The sequence below is a fragment of the Thermobia domestica genome, chromosome 16, assembly GCF_964235325.1.
Source record: "Thermobia domestica chromosome 16, izTheDome1.hap1.1, whole genome shotgun sequence".
NCBI classification, from domain to species: domain Eukaryota; kingdom Metazoa; phylum Arthropoda; class Insecta; order Zygentoma; family Lepismatidae; genus Thermobia; species Thermobia domestica.
Window position 1 is genome coordinate 83,326,272 of NC_137469.1, and position 22,781 is coordinate 83,349,052.

Consider the following 22,781-nt stretch of genomic DNA (forward strand, 5'->3'; position numbering starts at 1 on the left):
ATTCCCTACATTACTGCTTTTATGAAACAGAATTTACTGGAAAGCATTCTTTATGCGTAAACGAACATACAGAAAATAATTACGAAATCTTTGCAAACAAAAATAAAGAACAGTAATACAGATGAAAGCATGGCATTTTTTCTCACATACAAAAGAATAAATAAATAAATGAAAATTATAATAGTAAAAAAATTTCGTGTATGAGACTCGAACCACCTTCACCCAATTTACTGATTTATTTTACGTTCTCACGCTAACCAACTACACTACAGATTTCTTATATGCTATACATCTGTTCTACTACAAGACATAATTTTCATTTATGATCGTGTTTCAGTTCGTCCATTTTGATCACTAATTTTCACTTTTTGCTTTATTTATATGGAGTTTGCAGATATAAGAAATCATAGAAATATTTGATTAAATGTAATGTTTGTGGCTATGACTGCATATTGTTCTATCACTGACATCGAGGTCTCAGTTCTACGTTGAAATACAGAATTTCCTCACAACATAGAAAAATGCCCTTTCCAACAGTGTTGGTAATTTTCGTAATTTCGGCCAAGTTAAGTTTTTTGCTTCTAATTGCTTTATTTTAAAATAATGTTGAACACAAACATTACAAATGTGTTTTCACTAACCTTTCGTGCTGTGGAAACCTTCCAAAGATTTCGAACATATAAAGAAAACTGCGAAATTTTCAACAAACATCAGAATAAAGTGACGTGTCAATTATTTTGCTCGTACCTCTACAATAGAACATGGGTGCTTAAATGTCACTTTAACTAGAAAGATGCCTTTAAATATACGTTCAAAATTTAATAAAAACTTTTTTTTTATAACTGGGTTTTCACAACGCTAGTTGAAGATGACAATGCTTTTCTTATGGCCTGCTAGACCTCATGACCTAGCAGTTTGTATTTTTTTTTTTTTTTTTCTTTTGGAGCCATATGAGAGACCTAGTGTATGCGCCTCCTCTGTCAACAACTTTGTGTGTATTTATGGCCATTAGTAGGGATAAGCTAGAGCGTGTGTGGAGCGAATTAGACTACCGCATAGATGTCTAGAAAACAGTGGCATAAAAATTCCGAACAACAAAACTAAGTTGAGATATAAATGGGTTTCGCTATCCCTTTGGCCGGGAATTTCTGAAAGAATGTAAAAAATAGTGAATAATTTTGCAATCAAATTTTCAGTGAAATCAAAGGACAAGTTTGGAAAATGCAGTGCAAGCGTATAAAAATCACTACAAAGAAAAGTTGTGTTCAGCAGGGATTTAAGCAGCTCATTGCATTTGTAACAAAACATAAAAATGACGAAAGGTAACATTAAGAGGAGGATCAGGAAACATATAAAAGATGACAAGAGATGATGAACCTCTCAACATCTGGCTTGTTTAGGAATTTATAAGAAACATACCATGAAGTTGATAAGTCTTACATCCATGTTTTAACAACCTGAAAGAAATATATTCGAATCGTTGATCAGAACAGTAAAACCGGAACTAAATTTAGACCGAGGAAATCTAGATCATCGATGGGACGACGTTATACTATTAAATTTAAAAAATGAATGAAATTTAAGTATTTTTATTTCTGAACATGTATTAAGGTTGGAATCTAGTGATACCGTTTTCAGGATTGATCCACATAGACGTTTTCAAATACTTAGTTGTTAAGATGTGCTTTAGAATCTGTATATTAAAATGCTAGGTTTGTGTGTGGTCAAGAAAAGTTTGTTTGTGGACGTTTGTATGTTTGTGGCCAATTCTTTTGACAATGATATCTCTTAAACCACAAGCTCTAGAAAGATCCCGTTGTCACTGATCGATTGCAAGTTTTGTGTAGATTGTTCAGTTCTAATTGAATGTTTTTTAATGGCCGTTATTTCTTCATTACATTTTTAAGGGTACACTGGAAGTATTGAACTTCATAAATAAAATTACTTACTTTATTAATTGTGTGTAATGTATTTGGTCTAGGAATTAATTCGTGCGGGTAGACAAGAGATGGCGCAACGAACGGAGCGTCCCACAGTTCCGTGTATCCACACATGTGTTGCAAATCCCTGTCATCGCGTATCGTTCGTAGTATAGGGCAGTGGATTAAAGCGTCAACAACACCAGTTTGTAGTTAAGTGAACATGGCGCAATTTGTGCCTGATAAAGTGTTTTTGCGGGGTGTCCTGCTGCATTACTTTAATATGCAGAAAAGTGCAACTGAAAGTCATCGTATTTTGGTGGAAGTGTATGGTGATCATGCTCTAGCTGAGCGAACGTGTCAGAAGTGGTTTGCACGGTTTAGAAGTGGTGATTTCGGCTTGGCAGACCAAGAGCGAGCTGGACAGCCAAAAAAAAATTTCAAGACGAAGAATTGACAGCATTGCTCGAGCAGGATTCGTGTCAAACGCAGGAACAACTTGCAGCAGCATTAGGCGTTGATCAAACAACAGTCTCCAAACGCTTGAAAGCCATGGGAATGATTCAAAAGATGTCACATTGGGTTCCACATGAATTGAAAGACAGAGACGTTGAAAGACGAAAAACCATTTGCGAATTGCTGCTTCAACGACAGAGCAGAAAGGGGTTTCTGCATCGAATTATTACGGGTGATGAGAAGTGGATCCATTACGAGAACCCTAAACGAAAAAAGGCCTGGGTGAAACCAGGTGAACCAGGTCCATCACAACCAAAACGAGATATTCACTGTGCAAAGGTTATGCTGTGCATATGGTGGGATATGAAAGGTGTGGTGTACTATGAGCTGCTGCAACCGGGTGAAACTATGAATGGAGAACGTTATCGACGACAATTAATGCGTTTGAAGCAAGCTCTGGCCAGAACACGACCAGAATGGGAGAACAGACATGATAAACTTATTGTTCAACATGATAACGCTCGCCCACATGTCGCAAAACCGGTCAAAACCTATTTAGAAAATGTCGGATGGGAAGTTTTACCCCACCCGCCGTATTCACCAGACGTTGCTCCTTCGGACTACTACTTGTTCGATTGCATGAACAACGATTTGATTGGACAGCGGTTTACTTCTTCAGAAGATATCGAAACATGGGTCTCTGACTGGATCGCTTCCAAGGATGAGGACTTCTTTCGCCACGGAATCCGTACATTGCCTGACAGATGGGCGAAAGTGGTGGCTAGCGATGGACAATATTTTTCTTAAGGTATTTATGTATTTTGTGTTTGTACTACAGCTTCAATGTGTGCGTACCAACCGCACGAATTAATTCCTAGACCAAATATTTGCTTATTACATACTGCATGCAAGAAGAAAGAAAACACTAATCATACGTGAATTAGAAACTCCAGCTGGAAGTATGCTCAAATCTTGCTAAGGTGTGAGATATTGAAAAAAATGATCGAAAAAAAATCTATATGAATAATGTGCTGTGTAGAGAGGGCAAGTTCAGCTAGTGATAAGTAGAACAAGTCAATTAATGTCAGTGACACTCAACAGCACTGAATTGAAGTTAATGATAGTGATAGTGATTAGTAAAACAATTCTGTATAGTAGTAGAATATGCGCATATTTACATAAGCTTGAAGAAGAGTTGTTAATACGCAAGGAAGTAACCGCCATAAGAACTACATAATTGTTCTAAGTCAATTTTAGTGTAAGTAGTATTGAAATTTTTTCGATAAGTTCTCACGGAAAGTAGTTTTAGTTCAAGGGAGGTATTGGGTTTATACACACGGAATTAAAGTGATTCGCACACCTCGGGATCATGGTCACAGAGATAGCCGAAATATCGTGAAAATGAAGTTGAAAGCAGTTATGTTTGTTTCTAACCTTCGATTCTTTGGAAAGCAAAACTGTTTTTTAACAATTATTCATTATTATTGTGAATTTAATTTTGTAGTACTCTCCTTGATTCTGATATTTAATATTCTGCATTCCCTCTGTAGTTCTGAGATTGAAAATGTCCGAAGAATTTGAGAAACTGCTTATTTTGAAAGCCATTTGCAGATCACGATGGTAATTGAATATTTTGGAAATACCTTCGTCAACACAGACTTGAAACAACTACAAAAGATTATGAATTCTATACAGCAGAGAAACCCTTTAGATCAACAACATATATATTTTCTACAAAATATTAAATTCTTCAGTGTTGGGAATTTGAACCTAGGAAGTATGTGTCATGCATTCACTTAGAAAGAAATTGTAAATCGTGTAAAAGATTCGGTTTACAATTTGAATTTCTTTGAAAGTTAGCGCAAGCACATCAGTATTAAGTTTACTTTCTCCTATAACATTTATCGGGGCTTTGGATGGTGCGGATTAGTTGCAACAACATATTTTTTTGCTTAACTCACGATGTGCTTGCGCTAACTTTCAAAGAAATTCAAATTGTAAACCGAATCTTTTACACGATTTACAATTTCTTTCTAAGTGAATGCATGACACATACTTCCTAGGTTCAAATTCCCAACACTGAAGAATTTAATATTTTGTAGAAAATATATATGTTGTTGATCTAAAGGGTTTCTCTGCTGTATAGAATTCATAATCTTTTGTAGTTGTTTCAAGTCTGTGTTGACGAAGGTATTTCCAAAATATTCAATTACCATCGTGATCTGCAAATGGCTTTCAAAATAAACAGTTTCTCAAATTCTCCGGACATTTTCAATCTCAGAACTGCAGAGGGAATGCAGAATATTAAATATCAGAATCAAGGGGGAGTATCACAAAATTAAATTCACAATAATAATGAATAATTGTTAAAAAACAGTTTTGCTTTCCAAAGAATCGAAGGTTAAAACAAACATAACTGCTTTCAACTTCATTTTCACGATATTTCGGCTATCTCTGTGACCACGATCCCGAGCATGTGCGAGGTGAAAGGTAACTATCACTTTAATTCCGTGTGTGTAAACCCAATACCTCTCTTGAACTAAAACTACTTTCCGTGAGAAGTTATCGATAAAGTTTCAATACCACTTATACTAAAATATATATATATAAAGAAATGTGTAACCTGAATTGTATAAAAATAATGAAGAGTAAAGTGCTCGACTGTTAGCAAAATGTATTATTGAGTGGAAACATTTGCACCTTGTGTAACAATGTAACATGATCAATTAGTACTATTTCTTCACACCTCATGAACTTCTAGTAAAACTTGAATAGTGAAAAAGATTACACATTTAGTCACTCAACCTATTCATTTCCCGCTGCTGCACCGAACAGAGAAAATAATGGAAAGCATTGCTTTCAGGTCACACCTTGTAATTTCTTTTCTTAATATTGTATGTTCATAATTGGATTCTCTAGAAGAAGCTTATTTATTGTAACTGTCTTTTCAGGGACTGTATTTGGGGAAAATGAAGTCATCGTTGTTTGGAAGACGGTCCTCCTCAGAGCCCGTTCGTTATAGTCAACTGGAAGGAGCACGAGGTAGTTTGAGGCAATCATCTGAGATGTCAACACGCAAGAAGTCTCATATACCGCGACCAAAAGGTGTGGCCCCGGCTTCTGTGGAAAAGCCCAGGCGATCTTTTTCTAGTGATTCCGGTAGAACACTGTTACATCAGCGTAAGCCAACTATGTCCTCTAGAAAAATTAGTACTTCAACTGATTTGCTTTATACACCACAAAATACTCGTAAGTACCCTCAGGTGCCAGATAGTGTCAGATCGTGTGCTTCTGATTTTTCTGTCCAGTCACGAGGCATGCGTTCAGCGATGAAAGAAACACGCGGTTTATCAGACAAAGCACAGGTGAAAGTTTGGGAATCGCGAGTTGCCTCTTTTCTAATTGAGAATGCATTTACAGATACTAGTCCGTTTCAGAACATTCGTTCCTTCACCACATCGACATATATGGACATTTTTAATTTTCTTTACTCCCGCATTAATCCAAGTGACGGTAAAATTAGCGTAAGTGATGTCGCTGATACGGTTAAAAAACTCGGCTGCAAAGATTTCCAAGGAATAAAATCAGCTTTAAAGACTGTTGGTTCTCTACATTCATGGCCGCGTCTCATTAGTCTTTTATACTGGCTCGTACATTTTATTGAGTTATCTTCTGATCCATACATCTTGTTCAATGGGCTGGATGAAGACGTACGAGCAGAGGAAATTTTGACAAGTGAATTTTTCGTCCGAAGTTACCATGCGTGGAATGAACGTGGGGAGGAAGCAATTGAAGAAGAACTTCAAACCCTGAAGGATGAACTTGTCAAGATGAAACGCGTCGAGGAGAGCGAATTGGTGGAACTGGAAGAAGAAAAGAAAATACTCGATATAAGGCACCAAGATTTGCCATATTACAAAAGTTGTGAAGATGTACAAGAACTAGAATCTAAAAAGAAGGATTGGCGAAACGATAAAGAGCGTATACTGCAGTTTATTAATGATTATGAATATTATCAAGAAAGTTTAACAAACCAAATAAGCGACATAGGAAGGCTAAGTAACGAAATTAAAGCTGACATTAGTAAAAAAGAAGAGTATTTGCATCACCTGGAATCATTGTGTGCTAACCAAGAAATGTCCGTATCTGAAAGACGCGCTATCCTGTCCCAATGTGATGATATAAAAAGAAAAATAGGTAGAATTGAGATAGAAATTCAAGGCATGGATAATTTGTTGCGAGAGCTTGAAACAAAATGGGGTCGCAGAAAAAATGAATTCGATGATTTGTGTGCTAATTTTAACACCATGCTTATTAATCTAGAAACTTATAGAGATAAAGACGACTTAAGGATTCAGGCTTTAGATATTGAAGATGCTTCTATGCAGGAGCTGAAGAATAAACTGAGAAACGTTCAAAAATCAGTTAAACAAACTCTGAAAAAAGCAAATCAAGAGCTTGAGGAAGAGCAGAAGATTCTTGCTAAAGAACAACAGAGATTGGATAAATTGGTTGAAGAAAAGAAAGATTTGGAACTGAGAATAGATGTGGCAGAAGCAGAAATTGAAATTCACAATCAAGAATTCGAAGAGAGAGAAGCAGAATTGAAGAAAGAAATAGAAGCAACAAATAAGTCCATATATAAATTGGAACAATCATTCCCCGACTTCGAAGGCGTAGAAGCAAAGATTCGACAGTTAGAAAAAGAAATAGAAGAAAAAGATAGGGAAATGTTGGAGATGGCGAATAAAGGTAAAGAGTTTTTTGAGCGTTTGATTCCTCTTGCGGGTAACCTTATGAGTGCTTTGGCGCAAGAGGTAAGAGAGTTAAGCTTAAATATTCAAAGGAAAGTTAACACTTAAATTTAACACCATTCATACAAAATTCAAAAACTACACTTTATTGGAGGAAACATACGAAAATCATTAAAAGTATCATTGATTTTATCACTTTCATCGAGTTAAAACTTGTTTCTTGCACTTACTACATTCGTGCCTATTTTCTACAGTAATATTCGATAAATGTATGTTACTGAACTCATAGTACTGTACTGTTCTTAATTCTTTTTTCACAGAAAACATTAAAAACAACTCATGTAATAACTCACAACGTAGCGGTACGAATATAAAAGGACTTTACGATGTTACTGCTTACACACATTTCATACAATTTAAAATGTTTCACTTTAAAGATATTTTGAAGCCGAATCTCTTCATTAGTATCCGGCAACCGAAGGCAACAGGATTGGTTGCCGAAATCGTACTAGGAGTGTAACAATCAGATTAGGATTCTCAGGACATAATAGGTAAGTATTAGTTATTTTAACAAAATATGGCACATTGTATCTGTGATACGTGGTGATGTATTTATTTTTTGTAACTCTTTGATGTTGTTTACAGCAACTTTTCCAGGGATAAGTATATATAGAAAAGAAAAAAAGTTACATATTGAAGTCGCTTCCATGCAGGAGCTGAAAAACTTTCAGAAATCATTAAAACAAACTCTGAAGAAAGTAGATCAGGAGCTTATCTGAGGGGGGAAAAAACCCTGGGTAAATCAAGGATTACTCAAAAATTTATGTAAAAGACAGTATAGTTCATATATTTTACTACAAACAATTTTTCGTAGGAATAAAGGAATCCTACCAGTCATATATATATATATTAAGGAAAGCAAAGGTTACAAACTAGGATAATAATTCTATGATGGAGAAAAGGTACCAGTGAAGTAGAAGAGTTTTACAGGTAATAAAAGGTACAAAGCAAGGAATATAAATAATGCTCTTCGGTGGAGAAAAAGGTCATCAGTAATACATTTAAGAGGATTCGCACTGAAGAAAGCAAAAGATACCGATAAAAAAGTCTATCTGAAGTAGTATACATTTTTTGGATACTTCGAAGAGTACTAAATTTTATTTTGTGTGATATATATCTAATCAGTTCAGTAACTAATTTTTACTTTTACCTAACAATAATGCAGAAGATTGGCATGAATGTAATGAATGCATGAAACAAGTTTTGGTGGAAGTGATAAGATCAGTTTAATGACTTTCGTACGCCTCTTCCAATAAAGTGTAGTTTTTGATTTTAGCTATTTAATAAAACTAAAATATCACAATGCAATTATTAAATTGTACAAAAGTGCTATTAATTTCAACATATTCCTGTAATAACATATACTGTAGTTGATAAAGTTATATATAGATAGATAGATACATAGATAGATAGAGAAAGGGACCAACGTTTATACATACACAAATCCGTGACTCTGCGGTAATTCATTTAAGTACCTGATCCAAATGAGTCAGAACTGTCTTATCAATTCATGATTTAAGTTATTAAGACATTTAAAATTAAAGTATGAATCTTAATGAAGCAGTATGAAAACTTTGTTGTTTGTGTATTAAACACGTGTAAGAGACTTGTGGTTTTAATGTATTTTAAGGAATATAATAGGTAGATTTCAATATATTTATATTGTTGGTTATTAGTTGAGTAACAATGTAAATTTTTATATTTTTCTACTAAATTATGATTTGTATATATTTGTATTTCTAGAGTAAAGCATTTGATGCTGAATGAAAGGTTAATTATTCTAATATAATAATTTACAGTATATAATTTCAATATTGATCGAAAATACAGTATGGAACAAACTACTCTTTTTCAGACCTGTATTTCTTGAAGTCTCATGTATATGTTATAAAAGTATGAGGTCTTTTAATAGTAATTATTCTGAGAATTTCTATTAAATGTTTCATATATTCTCACATGTACGTATGTACTCGTATATTTTTATTATAATCTGTTGCCAACAAAATCACAAGGATTGTACTAATTATCTTCGAAGAGTTGTATGAATCTTTAATTGTATAAAATAATAAATAAATCCGGTTATTGAAAAGCTGGTTTTTGATATTTTCCGATCTGATGACCAAATGTAAAACCAATTATTTACAAGTAATATTTTATGTTTTGTATGCAAAAAAAAAAAAAAATAAGCACTCAAAAGATGTAGTTCTTTTTCTTCTCTGTTCTGCTTTCCACATCTTGAGTTCTTAACTTTGGCCACTCATGCAGATGGTAATCAATAAACTGAAATGTAAAATATATATCTCAAGTTTAAAGAAACTATATAAACTCAGAGACGTAATGACTACTTATGACTTAATATAACGTCTTTTTTCAACACTAAGACTGTACTTACTGTTCAAAGCAGGATACAAACCACTATTTGCATTTGTATCCAAATTAATTACCTCACCGGAAATGACTCGGGACCATGCTCATTGCCCATGAAAATTATTATTAGTAAAGACCAAATATGACTTCATTCGGAATTGACAAAAATGATTGTAGTGCCAAATGATTCACTTAAGTGTTGAGAGTAATATTTCTAAAAACAACTACCTAAATGTTTGAGGAAAAGCCACCAACTTGATTTTTTTGGCGAGAACCTGTCGCAAAAATGTAGTTTACAGTTTCTAATCATCGTACCATAACGTGTTATAACTCGTTTGAAACCTTATGACAAGCATATTTAGAATGGCATGTAAAAGGTTTTTAAAAAAAATGTTAAATGTAGAATAAAACTACGAAGACTGTGTTTATTTTACACTAGCTCTGGTAACACTGTTATGGATAAAACAACTTCAAATCAGTGAAGGTTATTCTCTTAAATATGCAAAAATGGCTGATGTATGATAAATAGTGGGATGTGGAAATTTCTGTTATATTTTTTTTTCTTGTTCGATTTGAATGTGGCCAGCATCTGATTCCGTTTATAATAGACTAATTGGAGTACAAATTATTTTAGTACCAAACTGTGTATAGAATAATATAGACTAGTTTCTTGTTGCTAAGCGGTTAGCTTATGCATCTTTTGCTGGGGGGCCCCGGGTTCAATTCCCGGTAGAAGCTCATGTGGTTCGGATTCCACGTTAATTAGTAGGTCCCGTCTCATATAGCCCCGCTGCTGAAAGGGTCGTTAAAATCAACTCAACTCAAGGATAATAGACAGAGTAAATTATCAAATTCCTCTTCTTGAAGCTCCTAATTGTATCATAAGACGCTATACCTCGTTCGAAAGCTTATATACCATAAATTCAGGATGTATACATAATACGTACATCTTACTTCCCAAATGGATAAGGAAAGTACGAAACAAGTTCAATATTTCAAAAATCTGAAACAAATATTCGACTCTGAAAACTTTTTTTTTTTTTTTTTTTTGGTCCAGTTTTTAGGAAGACTGACTGAGAGTTTGTTAATAACTGGAACAGAAAAACTAGCAGTTTGAGACGGTTGTTTTACGATAAGTGTATCTACGTCACCCTCAGAAATTGAAATCCAGCCGCAGTAACTTCCAATTCTAAACCTTCAAAGAAACTTTCGCTGCTTCACATTTTTCAAAAACACGTAGTGATTGCCTCGTATGAATACGAGTAATGGTTCAGATCCCGCCTAAAATGGTAGTCCTGTCTCATATAGGTGTTCAACAACATTGCATTTCAATTAATACTATAAGTTGTCTATCAGTGGTAGAGCGTTTACCTCTGGTGCACGGGGTCATTGGTTTGATCCCAGTTCACGCCAAAAGAGCTTTGTGGTGGACAAACACTGTGTGCATGGGTTTTCTCGTTTCCTCCCATTTATTTCTCATCATCACTGTCTCCTTGAGCCTAGCCGGCATAAGCATCGGACGTAAAAAACAGAATTTCATTTTTTTTTTTTTTTTAAGTGGTCCAGTTTAAGCAGTTGGATTATTATATAATAGAATGGAAAGATATGTGGTTAGGATTTTGTAACTATGATATTGAAGTTCGTTAATACCCTGCTGAAATATAATAATGCTTGTCTTGAGGACAAGGAATGTCACTAATGTTGCCCACATGGCGTAGCTTTCTAAGTTCAAGATGAGATGAGAAACATGGCAATTATAATGTTCTCTTTGGGATAAGACATTCGCAAGTATCATGGGCAACACTAGTTCGGTCAAATCTTATATCAAATATTGCTTTAGTTTTTACAGAATTCACAGTATAAAAGGTATAAATTGATCAAGTAATTTTGTCAAAACCATAAAGAATTTTTACCAATATTTAAAGACACGAAAATTATTACACAATATACTCTCAATTGTAAATATGGTTTATATGTTACATCACATCCTTCGTGAGATTCTGCTAACTTCTATATGAAATAATAAAAAAAGATAATATAAATTTACAAAACAAGTAGAGAAAGACTCGAGAAAATTTACAAGAAGAAAACACGTATAATCTCGTAGACGATAATAGAAGGAACACTTCCCTTTTTGCTTCATGTAGCTTATTGAATAATGAAAATGGATCTGCCAGAAACTAATATTTCTAACACAAGTTGATTTAATTTAGTACTTAACACGTTATCGGCTGACTTGATTACTAAGATTGTATTCAGAGTCGGAAAACCTAATTTTGAAAGTAATCTTCAAGTAATTATTAGTTAAAATAAACTTACAGTATTCTTTGAAAACAACTAAATACAGTGAAACCTCTATAAAGCGGACACCTCCCATAACGGACATATTTTGTAATCCCCAAACACTGTAATAGGAAAAAACATACTGATAAACCTCTCTAAAGCGGACACTCTCTAGTACGGACACGGACAGTCTTTCCTGTCTTTTATAGGTATTATTTACCTCCGTATTACGGACACTTTCTCTAGAAACAAGTTGTAAAGTGCAGTACTAAAAATACATTTTTAGTAATTCATATATTTGTCATGAAGGAAGCATTGTGACATTTTGCCTTCTCAACTGGCTGCTCAGCAACCCAGACGAAGTCTCTGTTTAACAACACTCTCATGTCCTTTGCTTGCATCCACTCCCACCAAACTGTTTTAGACAGAAAAGTGTTTGACAGTTACCCACAATTTGGGATGACACGTTATGGTACTGTAAGCAAGCAGAAGACAAGTTTGGTATTTTTGGCCCACGGTATACATATTGCCTGAAAAAAGACACTACTGGAGTGCAATTAACTCACAAATTAAAAGAACATACCGAAAATGTAGTAAGTAGTAGCAAGTGTAAAGAGCAGAGAACTTGTATCATCTTATTTCCATGTTGTGCCTCGAACATAGAGTATTGGGTGGCGGAGGATAATTCAAGCATTTTTGTAATACTCGTAAATACATGATTCATGCAAAAATATTTGTTTTCTAATTGCCTATTACCTTGTTTACTAATTTACGTCATAAAATATTGAAACCTCTCTAAGGCGGACATTTTTTTTTATTCCCCATGGCTGTCCGCTTTAGAGAGGTTTCACTGTACTATGAATCTTCAGAAGAAGGGGCTCTGAAAGTTGTAATTAAAATTAGTTTCCACAATCAACCGTCTTCAAAGTCAATCGACTCGGAAACATGACGTAGTTGGTGCTCCACTCTGATATGACAGTTGCTAACATCTACATGCATAAGGGAAGTTGAACAAGCCTGCTGCCTCGTCAGATCGAAGCTTATTTACCTTTGGTGTTTGAAGTTCTGATAATCAGTAATTATGAAATACTGACGTTAAGAACAGTGTACGCTACTGAAAACCAAAGTATTTGGAAGTTAAAAAAGTAACACTAATATTTTGGATGTGAGTGAAATTAACTACTGTGCATCGAAACTACAACCAGTTTGACATTTTTAAGTGGTATTACCTCAGTTTATTGCATGTTGCAAATCTACATATTCGTTTAAAATTTAACAGTAGTACTCTTATTACGCAGTGTTACAAACTAAGGACGCTACATTATCACTAACATGGAAAAACAGCCAAACTTCGATCTGTTCTACAGCAATGACAAGTGAGACGGACGAAACCATGCACATCCAAAGTATCTTAGTGTGGAATAGTACAGTCAGCATAAGACGTATTTCGAGCCGTAGAAACAAAGCAACAAGCAATTGAAAACGACTCTTAAAAAAAGAACTTTATTTCGAAAAAGTGTTTAGACACTATCATATCCAATTAGATACCTGGCTTTGAATAGACAAAGATAATAATGTCGTTTACAATAATTTGATATCTCAAACAGTTCTGGAGATATGAAAAAAAGGAAAAAAATACTATATTGCTTAAAATGTGCTTTTGGGAATTTTGAAACGATTATTGCTTTTCTTTGATTCTGTATCATCCCAACAATAGTTTCTCGCAGGTGTGATTACAAGTTCTCGGAATGGCATAATTTTAAGCAGTGTTGCAAACTTTACCGGTTTGAGATATCAAATGGCTGTAAACGGCATTATGATCATTACATCTATTGAAAACCATCCCTGCAGTCGGATTAGGCACTTATCTAAGTAGTTTTTCGAAAGCAACAGGGTGTCTATCAGTCACGAAATTTAGCGTTTGGAAAATTTTGTTCTATAAAACGTCAAAATTCACCACCAAAAATGTCTATGGTACGCTTTAGACGCTACCGATTTGCAAGCAAAGTAAGTTTCTATCGCATGGATGAAAATTCGGTCTAATTCGTACCCGAATTCGCTATTGAAAATGTTAGTAAATTTTATGATTTGGTAAAGAAAAGGTCATGAAAAAGTTACGAAATTTCATTTTGGAATTTTGAAGACACCCTGAGTAAGTTTCGGAAAGTGTCAAATTTTCAATCCCTTGTAGCTTTGTTTCAATTCATTCGAAATCTATCATATCATGTTCATAATATTAGAGACACTGAAGTACTTTGGATATGCAGTCTGTCTGACTTCCGTTATTACTGCTAAAGAGCTCACCAAAATTTGGATGTTTGTGATATTGTAGTGTCCTTAGTTTGCAACACTGAAGAAAAATATAAGTATTCGCTTGACATGTAGAATTCACATGTGTAATGACCTGACATAGTGCCATTTGCACAAATATAGTTTTTTGTTGGCAACACTATTAACCTGGTGGTATTGTAGAGTACGTCAAATAAAGTAGCCCTGCAGATATTTACATGGTAGGAAGTTTAGCTTTTTTAAAAAAAAAAAAAAAACTCAAAAGATCCAATATATTTCATTCAAAAATTTTCTTATAGGTCTTCTTTGCATAGTGTGTAGCCAAACCTAAACTATGAGTTAACTCAGTATAATGTGCTTATTTCGTAGAAAATACGAAAACTCGGTTTAGGGGCCGTTCAAAAATTTTGTGGTCCCTGATCCAAAAACTAATAATTGGTCAAGATCGCAATCTTTTGATTCATTTTTAGTTTTCCCAAAATTCTTGTTTGTTTATTAGTTTAATATCCCTCATACTTGAAAAAATATCCGTAACGTCAGTGCGAAAAACAAGCAAGGTCTTTGTATTTAAAACTTGTGATGTGGTTGGAAATATTTTCCACCAATACACAATAAACTGGACAGAGATATTTCTGCACGGAAAGCAGAGAAAGAGGCTGAGACGGCGATTTCTTTTCAAATTGATTGATCCTACGGACGGTCAACCAATTTGATTCTGTCATACTGTATAGTATTCCTTCAAATCCTGATACAAACATTTCTAAGGAAGGAAGTTTTAAATAACTTGTTGCCAATACGAGAAAATATATGACCAAAAATATGAATTTATATAGGAAGTTTTAAATAACTTGTTGCCAATACGAGAAAATATATGACCAAAAATATGAATATATGCTGAGCAATAAAGAAAATATGACCAAATATATGAATTTATGTGATCAATAAAAATACATTTTCTTGTCTACAAGAGACAGAAATGTGTATTTAATTAGATGTAAAAAGATGGCAGGATAAAATAAATATGACGTCATAGAAATCCGAGCCTGTGATGAGTATATGAAATACTTGAAATGTGTTCAATAGTTAGTGTTATTTTCTTTAATAATTTCGGCAATTCTTCAATAGCAACTGGGTTAACAGATTTATTATGTAATATGCCAAAGGAACAAACTGGAAACGGCGGAAAATTAGTTTTCATGAGTTTGAAAAAAAATCAGGGTTCACTTACGTTTTTCATTAATATTTTGTTTTCTATTTTTTCAGAATTAAATGTTTTATATTTTTGTATTGACCAACTCTTGATTTGTTGATTTCTAACATTCAACTTGCACTGAGAAATAAATTTCCGAACTACTTTTACTTGGATAATTTTATGGAAGTACACAAGAAGTAGTAATTTATTATTTAAACTTTATTCTTTAAAATTTATGGTGCGTGCCCAGCTATCTAAATTTTAATATTACTATTTTACTATAAATTACATTTAAAAAAACTTCCATTGCTCCTTGATTTCATTGAGTGTGTTTAGTTTAATATGTGGTTCGTAAATCCTACATTGTCGTTTATTTGAAATGCTCCACTAATGGATTTTGTTTTAATTTTTACTTATTTGTTACTTAAGTGTAGGTAAAATGTTTTCATTATATTTCTCATTGATTCTGGTTTGTTATGTACACAGTTGTGCCATAAGTTCTGTCCCTTGTTCCAATGGGCTAAATAAAAACAAAACGTTTAAGAAAATGCTTTCTTGTCACCTTTTGACCAGTAACGAACGAAAACAAATATATATATATATTACACAAAAGGTCTTTCACACACTTCTTTAAACGTTCAGGCCACATGTCAATTGTAAATGGGCAACATCTTAGGGAATGGAAGATGCTGCTTTCGATAAATCGGCCTTGAGCGACTCAATATTGTGATGAGCTTTACTACAGGCCCTCTTCTCTAAGCTGTTTCACAAGCGATAGTCCAGCGGATGAAGTCCGGACTTCCAGAGGACGATGAAGCCAGGGACACTGTTTGCTAACCAGTGCTGAGTCGTTTTAGCCTTGTGGGCCGGCATCGAGTCTTGCTGAAATACCCAGTGTTCTCCCAAAAAACAGTGTCATTCAAAGGCTTCACTACCTTTTCGAAAAACGTCGGTCTGGTAATTTTTTACCTTGTATTTGAACCCCCGTTCGAGAAAATTTAGCTGGCAGACACATTCGTAAGCAATGCCCCACCAAACCATAATTGAAAATGGATGTGACCCATTTGTACCTTTCATCCGTTAAGAGGATTTGCTTGTGTCCTCTGTTCGCATACCATTGGAGTAACGCCTTCAATCTTGTAGTTCGTATCATCTTCGAAACTGGTGTCAATTTCTGTCCAGTGGTTCTTCTATAAGCCCTACGCTTTAGGTCCTCTTTATGGATGCGGGACATGGTTCTTGTAGGTATTTTCATCTCCCGTGCCATAATTTTCTGTTTCCGCAAATGATTTCAAAGAAATGTCTTGGCCACGGCTTTCACAGTTGCTGAAGTCTTCGAGGTGTGCGGGCGGCCGCTTCTAGCACTATTGTCGACAAAATATATCTGATTGAATCGCTTAATGCACCGTTAAACAAACTTTCGAGAAATGTTCAATGGCTTTAGCAGATTGAAAATCTCCACTGGTGATTTGGTGCACTTGCGCAACGTGATCATAGCGGTATGATTCACCTTGAGGACCTCCACTTCATGTTAACTGCACACTGAATGACTCGAACTGAGGAGTTTTGGGCACTACAGCGCCACTCAATGTAATGTAAATAGAATCGTTTTTTGGCAGTAGTCTAATTGCTCTCACGAATTCACTGAAATTAGGGACAGAGCTTATGACACGATTGTGTATGAAGGACATGAAAATAGTGGTAATAGAAAAGAAACGTCGCAATGTATTTTTTAATTTTTACTTTAAGTTCTTTAAAAACAGTGGTATGCACATGCGCTTTCAAATTTACAATAGGATAATCACACTGCGATATATCTAGGGAAATAAATAAACATGTATTAGACAAATGAACGATGTTCGAAGAATCTGCATGATTATTACACATTTTTGTGTGTATAATATATACAATTCATTAAATTGCCCATAGAGAACGTTAACAATTTATTAAGTATTTCTAGATTCAGTACACGAAATAAGTTACTTTGACAACAATGCCAATTCTAAACTATTCGAACTGAGTAGAACTATTATATTCGAACTGAATTGCATATAAAAAAATCTTGCCAGAGGGTGTTGCTGTGCTACTTGCTCAGTGTCCAAACACACACAAAAGGAGTTTTGTCGATCTTTGATACACTGTATATATTACTAAACGCATAATTGTATAAGTCAATGGTCAAGAAACCTATATACTGTACAGTGCTTGCGAACCAGGTAAAATATTCTTCAATGCTTCATTATAACATACATTTTTCTCTTAACACACTTGTTTATATGCATATGCACATATGAAATTGTTTCTTTTTACTGAATTGATGCAATAAATAGTTAGAGTACTAATGTTTCTGGTCTAATACATAACAAAATAATGCTGTTGATACACAGAAATATTTCTAATAGAACAATACACGTGACTCATGAAGTATTTTAAACAAGGAAAATCTAGGTCTTACCATAGTTACCCAATGCCTTTGTTGATTTCTTTACTTTCAGGAATTCACTTTATTTATTTACATTTTACCGAAAAAAAATTTCACACAATATACAAAACTATAGTAACGGAAGTTTCTGGCACATTTTTCTTAAGTGTAACACAATAACTAGCCTGTAATGTTCCGAAATATTTTACAAGGTGAGACGATTTCCGGAGCGGCTCCTGTTAACTTCAGTCACCAACGGAAAACAAATACATCTTTTGAAGAATTCACTATCTTACTTTAACACTGTACTTTTCGAGCGATGAAACGAGATAAGGAAATATGGTGATGGTGGGAATAAAAAATCGAATTCATGATTTCAGTGGATTTACACGTTTCAATGTCCATAGATACCGAAAAATTGATTTTTCGACGTCTACCTGTCTGTTCGTTCTTATGAATACTCGCCTAGAGTCCATACCATTCAACGTATCGAGACCAATTTTAAACTTAGGCTAGTTTTAGACGAAAATATTTATCGTAGCAAAAATCGTATCATCGATATCCTACCGTGTAAAGTAGCAAATGCTATAGCATTTCCCATGCCATGGCATGTCCTATGGCATTTCTTGTCGATAGAACCTGCTCTATTTCGTAGTATTTTCCCCAGCATTTCTGGTCCGATTGCAGCGCCGTGGATTTTGTGCCAAACATCCATACTCTTTGTTTTGTGTGGAAAATTGAATTGGAGTAGGGATGCTATTATTATGCTGATTGAAAAATATAAGAAGTATCCTTATATGTACAAAGTTAAAAATCCTTTTATCATAATAAGCATATGCGACAAAGGGCTTTAGAAGAAATAGCGACTGAAATCTCTGGTTTTAGTTTCGGAGCCATAATTGCGCTCTTCTTCAATGATTTGTTTGCTACGCCATGACAAGACGCTGATCAAAATGCTACCGTATAAAAGCATCATATACTTTTGATGCTATAGAATGTTATATGAGATTTTTGGCAGCACATCTGCTACGATAAATGCTTCCGTCTAAAACAAGCCTTACGGGTTTTATGTAATTTTCCAGGAAAATAGGGTGTAGAATTTTCTTGCTACCCCTAAAAATATGGATAGTTTGCTAAAGAGTAAAAATCAAGATTTACGATTTTATCAGAAACGGCTCTAACGTTTTTATTTATATTCCATTAATCAGTTCTCAATAACAATCCCACACTGTGGTATAAGTAGTTTCTCTGGGAAAAATCGAGGAGGAGGAATTTGCTTTTGGAGTTTTTTTTTTTTTTTTTTTTTTTTTTTTCAAAAACGACTTATACAATTTTGTTCATATTTCACAAATAAATATTCCATTTCTAATCTGACAATATGACATAACCCAATTAACCTGAAAAAAAAAAAAATCTACCAGGGGTAGTATAATCTTGGAAATGTTTTCTTTCGAATGCTTTTCTCAAAAGCGACAGACTATTTTGATTATATTTCATAAATAAATATTCCATTAATATTTCTATAATGTTGAATAAATCACTTTCATCAAGATATTTATCAGGATTTCTTTACTATTGTAAAAAAATGAAATCATTTAAGTTTTACGTCCCACGGTTATGCCAATTAGGCTAAAGGAGACGGTGATGATGAGAAATGAATGAAGAAAGTGGGAGGAAACGGGAGAACCCCGAGAAAACCCACGCACACGTTTGTTCACTTGGTGAGCTGGAATCGAACCGAGGACCCCATGCACCAGAGGTGAACACTCTACCACTGAGCCACCGCGACCGCCCACGTATCTTTGCCAGTCTATGAAAACCCTTCAACGAAGAATGGCATGGACTCCCTACGCTTGTGCTCCAACATAATAGTACAGAAGGTATAGTGTCGTTGGCTTCCCGCGCTTGGACCTGATCGTCACTGGAGGCGTGGTAAGAGGGTATCTAATCACCCTCAACCGTCCCCAAGCCACGAGTAACCAAGCTGGCTACTCCCCATATATATGTCACTACAACTTTTCGCGGGAAGCCAACGACATTTACCTTCCGTACTATAACAATAACGAGTTAATTGTCTCAAAACCTTTGAGTCTTACATTGTATTTATACGAGGCCTGTCTAAAAAGTATCCGACCTTAATTTTTTCCACGCAAAGTAGTGATTCTCAGGCGACGCCACCATGCACGGTGGAAGGAGGAACCTTAATGCGCATGCTTGAATTTTTTCACCGCGTTCGCGTGTGCCAGTCGTGAGCTGGTGGTCGCGAAGTGAGGTGCTGTTGGTAGTGTTCGTCGGATTTAGTGTTTCTCGCAAGATGACTGAACGAATTGAGCAAAGATACTGCATCAAATTCTGTCAAAGGCTGGGTGATTCTCAAAGCCAAACAATTCGTAAGATTCAGCAGGTGTTTGGAGAAGATGCGATGGGTGTAACACAAATTAAACAATGGTTCAACCGATTCAAAGATGGCCGCACATCAGTCGAGAGTGAGCAGCGTAGCGGCAGGCCCCAAATTGCTCGGAATGCAGCTGTTGTTGAGCGGGTGCGAAATTTGGTGATGGCAGATCGCCGTTTGACAGTGCGGGAAATTGCAGAAGATGTTGGAGTAAGTAAAGATTCTGCACATGCAATTTTGCGTGACGATTTGAACATGAAACGAGTGGCTGCTAAATTTGTACCCAAGTTGCTGTCTCAGGAACAAAAAGACACCCGTTTTGACGTTGCACAGGACCTTCTGGACACCACCAACACTGATCCTGGGTATCTGAATTCCGTGATAACTGGAGATGAGTCATGGGTGTACGGGTACGACCCAGAAACAAAACAACAATCGTCTCAATGGAAGCATCCCGATTCTCCAAGGCCGAAGAAAGCGCGGCAGGTGCGAAGCAAAATCAAGGTGTTGCTGACTGTTTTCTTCGATGCCCGTGGAATTGTGCATCACATTTACGCACCGGAAGGACAAACAGTGACAAAGGAGTACTACCAAGATGTTCTCAGGCGACTCCGTGACGCAGTCCGGCGCAAAAGACCAGACATGTGGACAGCGAAGAACTGGCACGTCCATCATGACAACGCCCCAGCACATTCATCCCAATTGATCCAAACGTTCTTAGCCAAACATGGAATTACAACCGTTCGTCAACCTCCCTACTCTCCAGACCTGGCTCCTTGTGACTTCTGGTTGTTTCCAAAATTGAAGACGCCTCTGAAGGGATCCCGTTTTGAGAGTAGAGAAGACATAATGCGGAACACGACGACGGAGCTGAACAACATTCCAAAAGAAGACTTCCAGCGGTGTTTCTAGCAGTGGAAGGATCGGTGGGCTAAGTGTGTGGAAGCACAAGGGGCCTACTTTGAAGGGGATTAGGGCCCCAAATCTGTCAGGTATTCGCAACTATTTTTCTGGCCAAAGGTCGGATACTTTTTAGACAGCCCTCGTATTGTATGTGATTGTAATGGTAGAAAATTCAAACTGGTAAATATGGATTTAAGTACATACATTGTGATTCTATACAAATACACTTGTGTTTCATAATATGTTAACAAAGAAATTTATCTACTAAAATACTATATAGATCCGTATAATAAGAATAATAATTGTATTAAGCAAAAATTGTGATTAAATGCACGGCATTCCCAAAATAACGAATCTGGCGAAATTTCACAATATACGTACGTACACAGAAAACAGTAATGTTTCCAAATCACTCAATTGTGAAGAAACTGAATTCGTACAGTTAAAAGTTGTATTTACATCATTACATAAGTTACACACACACCCATATATACACATGACACACTTTTTCACTGTAATTCACTGGTTATACAAAACAAGTAACCACATTCTGAAATAGTAAAGCCGAAGCAGCTGCCTGATTGTACATAAAAAGGCTTAATAATCACCGTTTGAAGGTTTGCAACTTCAGTTTGCTGTCCAATTATCAATCTCCTCACTTTCATCAAGATCTATCAAAGAACTGATTTATTTTAATATCTGAAGGTTTAGATAAACTTTTAGTAAGAAGTACCGCAGACCGATTTTTGCGGAATGATCTTTGTCCTGGTTTTGGCACAGGAAAGTCGTCAACTCTAGAATGGCCTCCCAAACCATCATATGCAATTTGAGACAATGAACTCACACCTGGAGGATTTATGCTTCGCTTTTTAGTGAAAATGCTGAATCTTCCCTGTTGAGAGAGTTCCGAATTGGTTTTAGTACTTGGTCGCAAGGGTGTTAATCCGATACTACTGGATTTCACTGACAAGTATGGACTTGCTTCAGCACCATTTGTAACTTTGGACGAAGTAGGTGTACTCTGGAAAATAATAAAATAAACAGAAATTTTAATTTGCAGTTTTGTTAATTTAGAATATTTGTTTAAGACAGTTTCATCCCCGTGCAGCTGTATGTTCCGAATTGTGATAAACAGACCTGATCATATAATGACAAATAAAACTGGGCAATTAATAACTGGAACAAATCTTGCATTATTCTTCTGGGTTGGCGTGCTCAAAATTTTTAGACAATAGTGTTAAATAAGAAACAGAGATGAATGACTTTCTGGCCTCGTAATCAGGAGGTCCTGGGTTTAAATCTCATGTTAACAATTCTGACAAAAGTTTTCTCATTAGTTCCTCTGTTCAGCCGGTTAATGCAAGAACTACACAAGTATTTTCAATTAAGAAAATGAATTAGTTTACAGCAGACCCACGATTTAAGTACTTAACCCTTAACGAGTTAATCCGTCCCGTAACTCTGTTCGTAAACTGAAATTATTTTTACCATTAAAATTAATGTACATACGGTAAACCCGTTTTAGCTACAGAAAGCATGTACTGTATGTATCTTTTACATTTTTAAGTGTTCTATGATGTAAATAATAATATTCGTTCTTATGACAAATAAACAATACTAAATTAAAAGAAAATGTAAGGGCTAAAAAAATCATTTTGGAACACAATTCTGATAAGTAATGTTTACAGAAAGTTTGTAAAAGCACTATTAGGTGCGTGGAATTGTCAGTACAGGATGTATA

The 22,781-nt window shown here is 35.3% G+C and overlaps 2 protein-coding genes across 5 annotated transcripts in view; one reads left to right on the top strand and one right to left on the bottom strand.

Annotated features, from left to right (window-relative positions):
• The window catches only part of LOC145673201 (kinetochore protein NDC80 homolog), a 39,195-nt gene extending 29,847 nt beyond the window's left edge, over positions 1–9,348 (top strand). Inside the window, exon 2 of the mRNA XM_081742673.1 lies at positions 5,327–9,348. Coding sequence (XP_081598799.1) covers positions 5,345–7,237 — 1,893 coding nt within the window. The 5' untranslated portion in view covers positions 5,327–5,344 and the 3' untranslated portion in view covers positions 7,238–9,348. The remainder of the gene's footprint in view (positions 1–5,326) is intronic.
• Positions 9,349–16,941: 7,593 nt separating this feature from the next.
• The window catches only part of LOC145673202 (E3 ubiquitin-protein ligase TRAIP-like), a 78,763-nt gene continuing 72,923 nt past the window's right edge, over positions 16,942–22,781 (bottom strand). For all 4 annotated transcript variants that reach the window (XM_081742677.1, XM_081742676.1, XM_081742675.1 and 1 more), the window contains exon 7: positions 16,942–22,061. In XM_081742677.1, coding sequence (XP_081598803.1) covers positions 21,705–22,061 — 357 coding nt within the window. In that variant the 3' untranslated portion in view covers positions 16,942–21,704. The remainder of the gene's footprint in view (positions 22,062–22,781) is intronic.